Here is a 15,112-nt window from a genome sequence, read left to right as displayed (position 1 = left end):
CATGTAGCTCAGGCTTGCCCTGAGTTTGCTATATGACTGAGGATGACATTGAACTACTGATCTTCCTGCCTCCAAAGAGTTGAGATTATAGGTCGGTTTAAGAGGTGAATTAACATTTAAAAATGTTAATTAATATCATATTTAAAACATCTTGTAGAAGGATTACATATGTGAAATATGTGAAACCACCCAGTTTCACTGCCTGGAAAAACTATTTTTACTGATTTTTTTTGTTTGCTTTTTAAGACAGTTTTTCTTCGTAACTAACAGTCCGGACCATCCTGGAACTCGTAGACCAGGCTGGCCCCAAACTCACTGAGATCTGCTTACCTCTGCCTCTCAAGTGCTGGGACTAAAGGCATGTGCTACCAATGCCTGGCTTCTTTTTTTCTTTTATTTTTTAAAATTATTTATTTTTATTTGCGTTGGTGTTTTGCCTTCATGTATGTATGTGTGAGATTTTGGAGTTACATAACAGTTGTTACTTGCCATGTGGGTGCTGGGAAGTGAACCCGGGTCCTCTGGAAGAGCCGCCTCCGTGCTCTTAACCTCTGAACCATCTCTCCAAACCCTTTTATTTGTTTTTGTTTTTTGTTTTTTTTTTTTTTTTTTTGAGACAGGGTTTCTGTATGTAGTCCTGGCTGTCTTAGGAGTCACTCTGTACACCAGACTAGCCTCAAACTCCAGCTGCCTGCCTCTGTTATTTCCTTCCTTCCTTCCTTCCTTCCTTCCTTCCTTCCTTCCTTCCTTCCTTCCTTCCTCCCTCCCTCCCTCTCTCCCTCCCTCCCTTCCCTCCTTCCTTCCTTCCTGACACTCTCTCTGTCTCTCTCTCTGTGTCTGTCTGTCTGTCTGTCTGTCTGTCTGCTCTCTCTCTCTCTCTCTCTCTCTCTCTCTCTCTCATGCGTGTATTCACGTCTTTATAGGCATGTTCTCATGTGTGTGCAGGTATGCATGCCTGTGAGCAGCACAGGGAGCCCAGAATAGGACATTGGGTCCCTCAGAGCTGGGGTTACAGAAACTTGTGAAACATCTGGCTTGTTAAGTGGGTGTTGGGGTTGGAACTCCAGTCCAGTCCTTACGATTGTGCAACAATTGATTTTAACCTCTTACCCAATTCCAGTTCCGTGCCCCCCCCCCCGGCCCCCGCACCACCACCACCACCACCACCCTGTCTTATTTGTAACCTTGGCTGGCCTGAACTTGGCTGGTCTCAAACTCACAGAGATCCCTGCTTCTGCCTCTCTAGTGCTAGGATTAAAGGAGTACAACACCATGCCTGTCCCTCCAGCCAGCCCTCTTTCTGGTTTCTTACTATAGCAAGTGCTTATTTATATTTAATATGTTTTAGGATTTTATTTAGTGTAGCAGTACAGAGTCAAACCTAGAACACTGCAAGCATGTAGGCATCTTAGCTGTTTGTGTGTAGGTGTGTGTGTGCCACAGTGTGCATGTGGAGGCTAGAGCATAGCCCTGAGGAGTCAGTTCTCTCCTTCCACTGGGTGGGTTTCAGGGATTGACGTGAGTTCAGTAGGTTTGGCAGCAAGTGTCTTTCTGCACAGTCATCTCACTGGCCCCTTAGCGCACTTTGTGTGGCAGAGGGACAGCTGTTGTGTGTGGTGGGTGCACATGGACCCCAGAGGTTGTCAGCATCTTAGTTGTTTCCCACCTTATTTTTATTTTAAGTATTTGAAAATTAGCCAGGCAGTGGTGGCGCACGCCTTTAATTCCAGCACTGGGGAGGCAGAGGCAGGCGAGTCTTTGTGAGTTTGAAGCAGCCTGGTCTACAGAGTGAGTTCCAGGACAGCCTCCAAAGCTACAAAGAAACCCTGTCTTGAAAAAAAAGAGGAAGAAAATGTATTGTCCTCTGTGTGTGTGTTTGTGTGTCACAGTGTCCATGTGACGGTCGGATACAGCCTGTGGAAGTTAGTTTTCTCCCTCAGTGTGGGTTGCAGAGATTGAGCTAGGGTTGCCAGACTTTTGTGGCTTTTGTGGCAAGTGCTTGTACGTGTGGAGCTTTCTCACCAGCCCTCTCCCTCTTTTTGATCAGGGTCTCTCACTAAATCCAGAGATCCCTTTCTCTGTCTCTCCAATGCTGGAATTACAGCTGCACTTTTATGTGAGGATCTAACTCAGGCTTGTGCATCCCTCAGGACCTCCCCACCTTTTAAAAATGACGGTGGAGGTGGACGGCAAGGCCTCACATGGCTTGGTACATGCTCTGACACTCAGAGCATTTTATTTTGAGACAAGTTTTCACTAAATTGCTCATCAGGCTGGCCTCACACTCACTGTAGTTCAGGTTGTTCTTGAACTTGCCATCCTTGCATTCCAAGTTGCTGGGATTACAGGCCTGACTCACCCTGCTATGGCAATAATTCTTACCCTGTGTTGCCCTGACTGCCCTGGAACTCACTTTGTAGACCAGACTGGCCTCAAACTCTGCCTCCTGAGTACTGGGCTTAAAGGTGTGCACCACTACTGCCCAGCAATTCTTACTCATATTGTTTCTTTTTAATATGTAGTTTTTAAAATGACTTGTTTTGAAATGCAGGTAAACTGAGCTTGGTGGTGCATACCTTCAATCTCAGCATTTAGGAACCAGAGGCAGGTGGATTTCTGTGAGTTTAAAGCCAGCCTGGTCTACATGATACATTCCAGGACAGCCAGGACTACATAGTGAGACCCTGTCTTGAAACAAAACAAGCCAGGCGGTGATGGCACATGCCTTTAATCCCAGTACTGGGGAGGCAGAGGAAGGTGGATCTCTGTAAATTCAAGGATAGCCTGATCTACAGAGTGAGTTCCAAAGCAGCCAAGGCTACACAGAGAAACCCTGTCTTTAAAAAATCTGGAGAAAGAAAAAGAAATTTAGCAAGCTTTCTTGTCAGACTATCTTTGGACTGCCAGCCCTCAACTAATGACCCAGAGACGTCTTAATTATGAAAGCTTGGCCTTAGGGCTTTTCCCACCAGCTCTTATAACTTAATTGACCTGCTTTTGTCAATCTACGTTCTGCCACGTGGCTTGGATACCTCTTCTTAGCGCAGCACCTCTGACTTGCTCAGAGTCAGCTGACAAAATCCTGCTCCTAAATACTTCCTCCAGTCCCCCCTCTCTCTCTCCCTTCTCCCTGTCACTCTCTGCCCTAAAGTTCCACCTATTCCTCCTGCCTAGTTATTGGCTGTTTAGCTTTATTACTCCAGTCATAGCAATACATCTTCACACAGTGTACAAATATCCTACAACAAAGAAATGTTGTTACAAATTTCTCCCAAGTTCAGTGACTCACTTTGCTAACGCAGTACCTTTGTGTCTTTGAGGGAAGTGGCAAGGGGACCAGGTCTCCTTGTTGCTCAGACTGGCCCAGAACCCCAGAGCTTCCTGCCTCAGGCTTCCAAGATGATTAAAGACATGCTACCACCACAGCCAGATGAAACAGCAGCATTAATTGTTTCACAGTGTATGGGTTGATATTTTAGCTAGCTGTATCTTGTCTCTGTTCTTCATGAAGGCATGGTCCTTAACCCAGAGGCTTGAATTCAGATAAGAAGACTCTGCTTCTTACCTCTCCCTCATGCTCATGGCATAATTCAGTTCCCTTTGCCTTGTTGGACAAAGATCTCAGGTCCTCATGCCTGCTGGTCTGAGACCTAGCTGGTTCCTGGCCATGTGGACCTTTCCACAGGATATCCTATAGCTGGGTGGTGTATTTCAGCAGAGGCAGGACTTACAGCTCTCAGTTACAGTTTTTCTAACCTACACATGTAAGTGACAATACATTACTTCTCTCTAGGCATTAGAAGCCTGTCTTACTCAGGGCTTGCACACCAGCTGTCTGGATTACTGGGTACATGCCAGAAAATGTCTACCATAGTTAGTAATGCAATGGAGTGTAGATGATCACCTGATAGTGAGAGAGGGTTGTGTGTGTGTGTGTGTGTGTGTGTGTGTGTGTGTGTGTGTGTGTGTGTGTGTGTGATCAGACAAATTTGATTTGATTGTTAGGGAATAAGAGGCAGTTCAGTGCTAGGAAATGAGCCACAGTGACCTGGACACAAACAGTAAGGCTAAAGGAGGATGGGACGAGGGGAGGAAATACGAATTGACCCCAGCCGTCACTCATATTTAAAAGTCTGAAATCTAGAGGAGAAATGAATTTGGGACAGTCAGATTATGCATTTGGCTTTAGATGTGTCCGGCTCAATACGCCCAAGTATGTGCAAGTCGTATTCAGCTAGCTTCAAAATGAAGGGGTGAGAAGTATAGGTAATGGTCTTTCTGGTCTTCAGCATGCTTTCTCTCGCCACATTTAACCCTCACAGTTCTCAGAGCATTGTCTCTGTTCTGTAGTGGAAGAAAATGGAAGTCAAAATGGGTTGCTCAGGATCCCATAGCTAGGAGTTGGAAGAATTTTCATTCCTAGGTAGTTGTTGCGTAGAGGTATTAAAAGAAGATAGGCTGTTAATGAACGTACATAATTGATAATAACTAATTTTTTGTTGTTTTTTTTTTTTTTTTTGGCTTTTCGAGACAGGGTTTCTCTGTGGCTTTGGAGGCTGTCCTGGAACTCACTCGGTAGTCCAGGCTGGTCTCGAACTCACAGAGATCTGCCTGCCTCTGCCTCCCGAGTGCTGGGATTAAAGGCGTGTGCCACCACCGCCCGGCGATATGTTTGTCTCATGTTTTTCTAGGGTGTAACTCATAACATTTTTTTGAGCCTCTTCAGTGTGTGAGCCACCCTGTTACTCGACTCCCATTGCGTGCACACCTAGGAGAGTGGAGCTCGGAAGCTCCTGGGCTTCATTTTCAGCATCATTGGAAAATCAGAAGAAAGGGCTTTGGCAGTATTTGTAGACTGTTGCCTGAGGACATAAGAAAAAGTTTACTGGGGTGGTGTTTGTAAGCTTAGTGGCATTACCACAACCCAAGTCGAATCATTGTTGTATGGCCCCGTCATACATTTGGAGACCTCAGAGGGTACTGTTAGAAATGGCCATGGTTTACTGTAGTAAACTTAAACTTTTTAAATGTCATATACAGCAGATCTCAGAGAGGTTAAAGGAACAAAATTTGTTAAGTACATCCAGAAAAAAAAAAAAGAAAAAGTTGACTGAATTTATTCCATTAGCCTTAAGTTAACTTCCTTTCACATACGAATTTTACTTACCATTTGTAGGGGGGATAGATTTTTAAAATTCTGGACCCTTTTTCACAGTGAATGTTAATTCACAAAATGAGTTTTCCCCTTTATTTTTTGCCTCTGTGTTTGTTTCAAGGGAAGTTTACAGATCTGTAACTACGCTTTCTGTTTATTGAGGTGGACAGAAAGGAATGACCCAAAGGAAGCACTAAGAGGCGAGCTAGGGCATGTATGGGAGGGACTGCCTTTTCAAAAATTTAAACATCTAGAAATTTTGATTCTAGGCTCTCCACCAGCTAACAGACACATCTCTTTCCGAATTAGCAAGTGATTGTACTTTTCAGGAGATGGGCAGAAGTCTTTGCGTGTGTCCTGCCAGGCCATTGTACAGCCTAGAAAGTGACTGGAACAAAGGAGGCCAGAACCTCTGTTCACAAGACATTCCTTGGAAGACAGAGATCATGCCTGTCATTTGTCCTATGCTCTTGCTGTTGTGTGATGAAATAAAGCCTTGCTTTGGCAGAGTCAGTAGTACTGCTAGCTGCTCTTAATGGGATGTGTGTTCTAGAAGGCTTGAGGTTCTGCCCTTTAATATAGTATCTGTCCTGTGTGTAGGTGTCCCTTGCCCTCTGTGTGGCCCAGTGGGATTTGGCTGAAAATCTGTGTGCAGCTGTTGCTTTGAGAACTGAAGTTTGTCATTTCCCACTAGGACTCTTCTGCTACTTTCTGTGAAATTGTAGTATGCTAATTTGCTAGCTTATGAATAGAGCCATCCTCAGACCCTCTATAGTTTCTAACAAAGTATCTACTGGAGAATAACACAGTAATAAAAATGATTAGGTTTGGTGCTGGCATCAAACCAATGGTCTTGACCTTGCTACATAAGTTCTCTACCACTGAGATATGTCCCCAGCCCAATCAGAGGTTAAGCATACATAATCACATATCACAATATTTGTATTTCATGGATATGGTCATTATTCATGATAAATATCTTTCACAAAGTTTTGCCTTTAGCTCCTTCTAAGTTTCACACACATTTCCACAAGTGCAGACAGCTCCTGTGCTAAAGAGACTGTTAGCCAAACTTATGAATTCATCCCTGTGATTCAGCACGATGTCATGCCCTGATTTCATTCATTCTTAAAACTATGGATTGTAAGTTTCTCCTGTGTTTTATCAAACACCAAAATAAGCCTTTTGTTGCTTCCCCAGGGATGCTAGCTCTTTACATGTTTTCATTCGTAAAGGTTTCCTCTTTAAGACAGCATTTAAGGGGCCTGATCACCTCAAACTGAACTCTCTGCTCTAAGTGTGAGACTCTATACTCACTCCAGTGCCTCCCCCTGGCTCCGCCCTTGTCGCTGTACTCACCCGCTCCTCTTGGTTAGCAACTTAATAGAAACTCCAGTGTCTGGCCTCACACTCATCATGAAATACCCGTAGACCTCTGTCCTCTGCTACTCTGCTTCTCGGTTGCCGATAACTCCTTCGTTTTGCCCTTGAACTTTTCCTTAGAGTTCTCCTTCAGACCCTGTCCATCTCTTATCATTTATGTACCTTGGGTAATCCTGTTTACAACCATGTCTTCGCATATGCTGTATGCACACAGGCCAGGTGTATCGCCCAGTCTTTATCTGTGTCTCAATCGTGCCGCCTTACAAGATACCCTCCTCTGTGCCCCTTGTCGGTCCTTAAGGCCACTGTAAGTTACCAGCAAATGCAGCTGGCCTCTAGCTGCTGCCTTTATATTTTACCTCTCACTCTTCTGTCCCTCCCTTTCTCATTTCATACCTAATCAGTCACCAGATCCTATCGCCACAGCCCGTTAACCATAGAGTCCAGTCATCTTCTTTAATGACATAGCTTTTTTTTTTTTTGAAATTTTTAATTTTTCAGGACAGGGTTTCTCTGTGTAGCTTTGTAGACCTTTGTATCCCTTTCTGAACAAAGGAGCGTAGTGATATTTATGATTTATTAAAGCTTGCTTGGAGATTCAGAAGGGAAAGTCAGCCTCAAGCTATAGAGATCAGGCAGTGGTGGTGCACACCTTTAATCCCAGGACTCAGGAGAAAGGCAGATGAATCTCTGAGTGCAAGACCACCCTGGGTAGCTAGTACACTTCATATTTAATATTTTAGGAAAGTTTTTCCTCATAATCCACGTGTAAATAGTTCTCGAAGTCCAGTTCTTGTAGGACATGCTCAGCTGCAGTGCTTTTATGACATGCCACCAGGTGAAGAGGACACCTTCTACAGGCAGAGGCTTGGTGTGGAGAACCTGACTAAGAAGCAGTTTCTCAAATGGCGAATCATGAAATACCTTGATCCTTTGTGGAAGTAACCTCTGTTGTGTTCTACCTCAGGCTTTGTGCATTGATACAGTACAGATCAGGCTATGGAGCTCTAGCACTGGACAAAGAATAGGGACAGAAACGGCTCAGGGAGAACGGACTGTGTGCTAAGTGCCCAAAGCAGAGGAAGGACTCTTTAGGAAATCATTTTGGGGTAGTTGGGGTTTTTTGTTGTTTTGGGGTTTTTGTTTGTTTGTTTTTTAGGTTTTTCAAGACAGGGCTTCTCTGTGGCTGTGGAGGCTGTCCTGGAACTTGCTCTTGTAGACCAGGCTGTCTCGAACTCACAGAGATCCGACTGCCTCTGCCTCCCGAGAGCTGGGATTAAAGGCGTGTGCCACCAACACCTGGTTTGAGGTAGTTGTTTTAAATACAATACTTAGAGTGTGTTTGTTTTATGTTTATGCATAATGACTATACTTGAAATATTAACAATAAGTGGAATATTATACTTATTTTGAAGAAATTTGGTATATTAAATTCGTATTAAATAAGAAAAACATGGAGGAGGGGTTCAGGTACCTCAGTGAATCTATTTATTTTTCTTCTGAAGAGTTTCAATTTTTTGGGGGGAGTGACATAAGGTCTCTTTGTAGCCCTGGCTGGCCTGTCTTTCTATATGTTGACCAGAGTGGCTTTGAACTCACAGAGATTGTTCTGCCTCTGGTTTCCTGGGGGCAGAGCCTAAAGGCATGCATGACCATGCCTAGCAAGTTTGATGAGTTAAGTCTCTTAGCTGTTTTCAAACCAGCTGGAATGTCTTCTCATTTTTCACTAACTTCAACTTTCTGTTCTTTTTGAAACAGTGATCACATGGAAAATGTTTATGGCTATTTAATGAAGTACACCAACCTCGTCACCGGGTGGCAGTACAGGTAAGTTGATGTTCTGTCATGTCAGCCTCCTAAGATTGGGAATGTGGAGCTGATGTGTTATATGCAGACATCAGTACAAAGGCTGGGAGCCTTTTAGAGGAGGGCCTACCACAACTCTACAAGGAGACTTTCTCCTTAGGTGGAGGGGTTGGCATATGTCCAAGTGGCTGCCTCTAACACTCAGAAATGTGATTAGGAACAGAGTGCTGTGTTCACTTGCCATGTGCTTTTCTTGTGTGCAGAGGTGAAGAAAACGGGCATGTGTGCTTGACCCTCAAAGCTCTGTGACCTTGGAGGGTTAACTAAGCAGCCTACATACAGTCACACAGCAGTGGGTGAGGAGGGAATTAATAGATGATACAGCTCAGTGTGTGCTTTTTAAAAGCATGAGCTGCGGCTGGCCAAGGTGGCTTTAATCCTAGCATTCATGAGACAGAGGCAAGCAGATCTCTGTGAGTTAGAGGCCAGCCTGGTCTACACATCAAGTTCCAGAACAGCCAGCTATCTAATGAGACCCTGTCTCAAAAGACCAAAATAAAATTAAGTAGATGAGATTTTTTTGTGTGTGGCCCATGCTGAATCTAAGGTCTTGAGCCTCAGCAGCTGGAGCAGCTGGGACTATAGACATTGCCCTTGAGCCTGGCTGTGCCTTTTACTCTGACCAGCAAAAGTTCCGGGTCCTCCTAGTCCCACCCCGAAAGTGCTAGGACTACAGACGTGCACAGTGGGTCAGACTTTTTATGAGGTTGCTGGTGATTTGGACTCAGGTCCTCATGCTTGCAAGCACGTGCTCTCACCCACTGAACCATCTCCCCAACCTTTAATCGTTCTTTAAATAATAAGACTAAAATTGGCAAGAAAATCACTTTGAGTCTAAGGTCTTTTTTGTTTTGTTTTGTTTTTTTGAGACAGGGTTTCTCTGTGTAGCTTTGTAGACCAGGCTGGCCTCAGACACATAGAGATCCGCCTGCCTCTGCCTCCCGAGTGCTGGGATTAAAAGTGTGTGCCACCACTGCCCGGCAAGTCTAAGGTCTAGTTTTACAGACAAATTATTTTCACAAAACCATGTACCATGCTGTTTCTAATTCACATGCATTTGGAGAATTCTGCTTTTTTTATTTTTTTTTAAGATTTTATTATTTATTGTGTATACAGTCTTCTGCCTGCATGCCAGCAGAGGGCACCAGATCTCATTCAAGGTGGTTGTGAGCCACCATGTGGTTGCTGGAAATTGAACTCAGGACCTGGAAGAACAGTCAGTGCTCTTAATCGCTGAGCCATCTCTCCAGCCCAAGACTTCTGCTTTTAATCATGATGGAATAATACAAGTTGTTGTTTTCTTCCTACATTAAACAACACAAACCAGGAATAATACATGAAAGAATGTTTTTCAAACACTTTTAAAGAATAGCAGAAACACCCGTGAAAAATACAATTTTCTTTTTTAAAAAGAAGCCATGGCACAGGCATTTACACCCTCCCATCATACACACATGCACATACATTATATAAATAAAGACAGTTTTTTAAAAAACAGCAAGCAGAAAACACCCTCATTTCTGACAGCTTTGTTGGAATTTGTGACACATCAGCTCCTCACTGTGGAACGGATAGATTGAAGGGTGTGGGGAGCAGAGAGATTAAGAAGCTGTTGAGGAGCCAGGGCTTAGGGGATCGACCTCCGTGGCTTGCCAAGCTTCCATTTTTGTGTACTGCAGAAAGAAGCGGAAGGAACAAAAGCTTTGGGCCTGTGCCTGATATTCAAGGCAGTTTCCTCCCCTCAGCCATTTCCACTTTGACTTGAAGCAACTCTTAGCAGGTTGGAAAACCTAGCATGAGTGTGCTCTAGAAAGAATTGCTTGATGACTGGTAAGGTAACTCAGCAAGCCAGCAGGATGGCTCGGGGGTTGGTGGTCTGAATAAAAATGGCCTTCATAGGCCCATGTTGAGTGATACTTTTATAAGTGGCTTTGTCAGAGGAAGTGCTTCACTAGGGGGTGGGCTTTGAGGTCTCACATGCTCAAGCCAGGTCTAGAGTTGACATTCACTTCCTGCAAATCAAGATGTAGAATTCTCAGCTTATGGCCGGGCGGTGGTGGCGCACGCCTTTAATCCCAGCACTCGGGAGGCAGAGGTAGGCGGATCTCTGTGAGTTCGAGGTTTGGCTGGACCGACAGCCTCCAAAACAATACAGAGAAACCCTGTATTGTAAAAACCAAAAAAAAAAAAAAAAAAAACCAGAATTCTCAGCTTATTCTCCAGCACCTGTGTTCCCGCATACACCATCATGCTTCCTGTCATGATGAAAATGGACTAAATGGACTGAACCTCTGAACTGTAAGCCAGCCACAATTAAATGTTTCCCTTTATGGGAGTTGCTGTGATCATCATGTCTCTTCACAGCAATAGAAACCCTAACTAAGACAGGGGGCAAGGACTTCCATCCCTGGCACCCACATGATGGGAGAAGGTTCCTACAAGCTGTCCTCTGACCTCCACAAGTGCACCATGGCACATCATGCACACAGTAAATAAATAAATGTGTGTAATACAAAAAAAGATGGCTTAGTTGGCAAATCACTTGCCAACTTGACTTTGATCCCCAAAGCCCATGTTAAAAAGCCAGGCACGGTGGTACACACTTGTAATACCATTACAGGGCAGGCTGCTGACCAACCAGCCAAAGTGGATATCTCAAAATAAGGTAGACAGCATTCCTGAGAAATGATACCCAAGATTGTGTCTAGCCTGCAAACATACACACACAGTTCATTACTTGAGGTGGGCATAGTGATACATGCCTGTAATTGTAGTACTCAGGAGGGAGGTGGAGGATCAGTGTCCGACTGTCCATAGCTACTTCGGGAGTTTGAGGCCAGTGAGGAGTGAGACCCTGTCTGTGCTCTTTGCCCCACTCCCAAAGAATGGCTTGCTCTGGGATAGAGTGCCCTAGGAAAGTACAAAACAAGATTGTTCTGATTCCACCTCCTTCCAGTTTGGACTCTAATCTTCGGGGGGGGGGGGTGCCAGAGGGGCTTAGAATTCTGTGGATGCTGACCCTTAAAGCCTCAGGGAGGTCAGAGCAAAGCAGATAGCTGGTTTTCTGTTCAAAATCAGCACTAATGCCCTTCAAAGTTAGAATACACCTGTGTGTGATGATGCTCATGTCATGGGCAGCCCTCAAAGTTGGTTACTTCTCCAAACTGACTGTCTTTACCGACTTGCAGTTGCAAAAGCAAACAAACAAAACCACAACAACCTTGCAGTATTTCCCTTTAATAAAAAAGGTGAATTTTCTGCTGTGAAGGTTTGTGCTGAGTGTTAAATTCCCAATATACTCAGCAGTTATTCATATCTTTCTAGTGGTTTAGGATGAATTATTGAAAATGCCTCAATCAAGAGTCTAGTGCCCTCTGAGGAAAGCCGCTTTCCTGCTCCTCGCTTCATGGGCCATCTCTGTAAACCCACACTTTTCTTTCTCCCTCCAGTACTGGGGTTGAACCAGGGGTCTTCGTGTACTAAAGAAGCACTACTCCACTGAGCCATGGCTCCAGGGAATCTCAGCAAGTTGCCTAGACTGCTCTTAGGCTTAGAGTCCTGCCTCAGTCTCCCCCTAGCTGGATTACAGGCTGACCACCAGTCCTGGCTAATCTGTCCTGTAATCTTTCTTTAGGGGTCGGCCCAAGAGTAGAGAAGAACAGCATAGAGTGCTCTGTTAGATCCTAGTGTCATGTTGGGGTTGGGAAGATAATTAGTTACTGACTTGTTACCTCCTTTTGCCAGTCCCTTCTTTGTCCCTTCTGATACCTGGGTGAGTGCCTCCTATGTTGTGTATTTGTAATAACACCTTTGGGTTAAGTAATATGTGCTCATAACAAATAAGACTCCAGATAATATTACAATGTTCTCTCTCTCTGTCTCTCTCTGTCTCTCTGTCTCTCTCTCTCTCTGTCTCTCTCTCTCTCTGTCTCTCTCTCTCTCTCTGTCTCTCTCTCTCTCTGTCTCTCTGTCTCTCTCTCTCTCTCTGTCTCTCTCTCCTCCTGTGTGGGTGTGGGTGGACACACCTTTGGAGGTAGAGTGCAGCTTGCTGGTGTTGGTTTTTTTAGGAACTCAGGTGGTTAGTCTTGGCCTTTACTCACTGAGTCATCTTCCTGGCCCTGAATGATGATGTATTTTAAATTGTCTTTGACTACTTTTAAGAGAACAAACTAGTCATTTTTCTTTTTCTTTTCTTCTTTTTGGTTTTTCGAGACAGGGTTTCTCTGTGGCTTTGGAGGCTGTCCTGGAACTAGCTCTTGTAGACCAGGTTGGTCTCGAACTCAAAAAGATCTTCCTGCCTCTGCCTCCCGAGTGCTGGGATTAAAGGCATGTGCCACCACTGCCCAGCATCATTTTTCTTTTTCTTTTTGAATATAGTATTTTTGCTTGGACTAGTAGTGGTTGTCCTTTAATTTCTCAAGAAACATTCTTTTTTTAAAAAAATTTTGTGTGTGTGTGTTAGTTTGGGTTTCTATTGCTGTGAAGAGACACCATGGCTATGGCAGCTCTTAGAAAGGAAAACATTTCATTGAGGCTGATTTAATCCATTATCATGGCAGGAAGCTTGGCAGCCTTTGGACAGACAAGGTGCTGGAGTGGTAGCTGAGAGTTCTACATCTTGATCTGCAGGCAGCAGAATGAAGACTTGTGTCCCACACTGGGCCCACCCATACAATGACACACTTCTTCCAACAAGGCCACACCTCCTAATAGTGGGCCAAGCATTCAAACACAGAAGTATACATATATATTCAAATGACCAAAGTATGAGCCTGTGACTTTACACTGTGCTTATAGGAGCCGATAAAGACCGGAAGAGGTCATCAGATCCCCTGGAACTGGAGTTACTGGCAATTAGGAGCCACCATATGGGTACTGGGAACCAAACTTGGGTCCTGTCCAGGAGCAGCAGGCACTCTTAGCCATCTCTGAGCTCCCATTCTCCATATTAACATCTTTCTTTAGAAGGAATTCACTTACAATGTGGTTCACTCATTTAAAGCATACAAATTTGGGTTTGTTTTTTATGCAATAAGTTGTTACTTTCTTGCTAACGGAACAGTACCTGTGTTTGGTTGGGTTTTGTTGTTATTTTTGTTTTAAAAACAGAATTTCGGGCTGGAGAGATGGCTCAGAGGTTAAGAGCATTGACTGCTCTTCCAGAGGTCCTGAGTTCAATTCCCAGCAACCACATGGTGGCTCACAGCCATCTGTAATGAGATCTGGCGCCCTCTTCTGGCCTGCAGGCATGTTTGCCGGCATAACACTGCATACATAATCAATAAATAAATCTTTAAAAAAAAAACAGAATTTCACTTTGTAGCATGCAATGTGTTTGAATTCACTATGTGGCCAGGCTGGTCTGGAGCTCATGGTGTCCTCCTGTTGAGCTCATGGTGGTCTTCCTGCTGAGCACCACCATTCGGGGCTTGGATTCCTTTTTTTGAATGAAAGATTTATATAGACATTTTAGTAAAGACAGACTTGGAAACCTAAGATCTTATCCATGACTGCTTTATGTTAATTCAAATAATCCCTTTAAGTCTTTGGAAAATAACTGTTAAAAATGAGCAGCAATGTTATTGGCAGTTTACAATGTTCAATAATTTCGGAGGCAGAGGCAGGTGGAATGAGTCTGAGGCCAGTCTGGTCTGCAAATTGAGTTCCAGGACAGCCAGGGCTAAACGGAGAAAGAAACCCTACCTGGAAAAACAAAACTAAACCAAAAAATTAGAAAAAACGTGACTCTGGTTGGAGCTCATTCAGTAGAGTGCTTGCCTAGCATGTATAGGGCTCTGAGTTTGATCCTCAGAGCCACACCATACTGTGTGGTATACCTGGCAAGCCCAGCACTCTGGACAGAGGCAAGGGAATCAGAATTTGAAGTCATCTTCGACTACATAGAAAGTTTGGGGCTAGCCTAAGGCTATGTGAGACCTTGTGACAGAAAAACAACAACAAAATCAAAGAAAAGTTGCAAAAATTTTAAAATGAAAATTTTTATCAAACTGTGAACACATTTTTTCAAACCCAAAAGCACATTAAAAGTTTAGGAGAGATCTGAGTGTGGTGGCACCTGCCTTTAATCCCAGGCAGATGTTTGTCAAGGTCATCCTGGCCTATGTTAGGATAGCTAGGACTATGTAGAGAGACCCTGTCACAAAGCAACAGCAACGGCAAACCTTAGAAGAGCTAAGAGTGTTTCTTTCCTGTCTCTTCTCAGGCGGATTTAGCCCTTTTTTCTCCCATCCCCTCCTTTTTCCTGAACAGAAGGCTGATTCCATTCTCTGACTCTTTGATACGGTCGTTTTGGTGCCACTTGAGACATTGAACAATCGTCTTGGCCCTTGACTGGTTCGCACTGCACACCAGCTTCTGTTATGAAGTTGGCTCTTGTATAGAATGCAAAAAAACTCTCTGGAAATCCAAACATAAATTTGAGAAATTCGAACTTTTAAAGAAAAAAACTATTGTGCTACTTAAATTGGGATCTGAATTGATGCATCCTAAACTATCTAGTCTATAACTGAATCAGAACATCAAATTCTTTTCCAAAGTCCACCAGTGTTCCATCAAATTCTTTGCCAAGGTATATCAGTATTTCATCATTTAGTCTCAAGTTCCCTGTGTTTCTGTGTCTCCAGTTGCAGTCTTTTCATTTTTAAACAAGGTAAGTAACCCTCACTTGTGACCTATCTAAAGGTACAG

At 44.0% G+C, this 15,112-nt stretch overlaps 1 protein-coding gene across 1 annotated transcript in view; it reads left to right on the top strand.

The window, feature by feature from the left end:
* Osbpl11 (oxysterol binding protein like 11) overlaps positions 1-15,112 on the top strand; it is a 59,099-nt gene that overhangs the window by 3,146 nt on the left and 40,841 nt on the right. The window contains exon 2 of the mRNA XM_040750891.1: positions 8,297-8,365. Coding sequence (XP_040606825.1) covers positions 8,297-8,365 — 69 coding nt within the window. The remainder of the gene's footprint in view (positions 1-8,296; positions 8,366-15,112) is intronic.

The sequence above is a fragment of the Mesocricetus auratus genome, unplaced genomic scaffold (genome assembly GCF_017639785.1).
Source record: "Mesocricetus auratus isolate SY011 unplaced genomic scaffold, BCM_Maur_2.0 Super-Scaffold_100008, whole genome shotgun sequence".
Taxonomy (NCBI): domain Eukaryota; kingdom Metazoa; phylum Chordata; class Mammalia; order Rodentia; family Cricetidae; genus Mesocricetus; species Mesocricetus auratus.
This window is presented reverse-complemented; position numbering and strand designations above follow the sequence as displayed.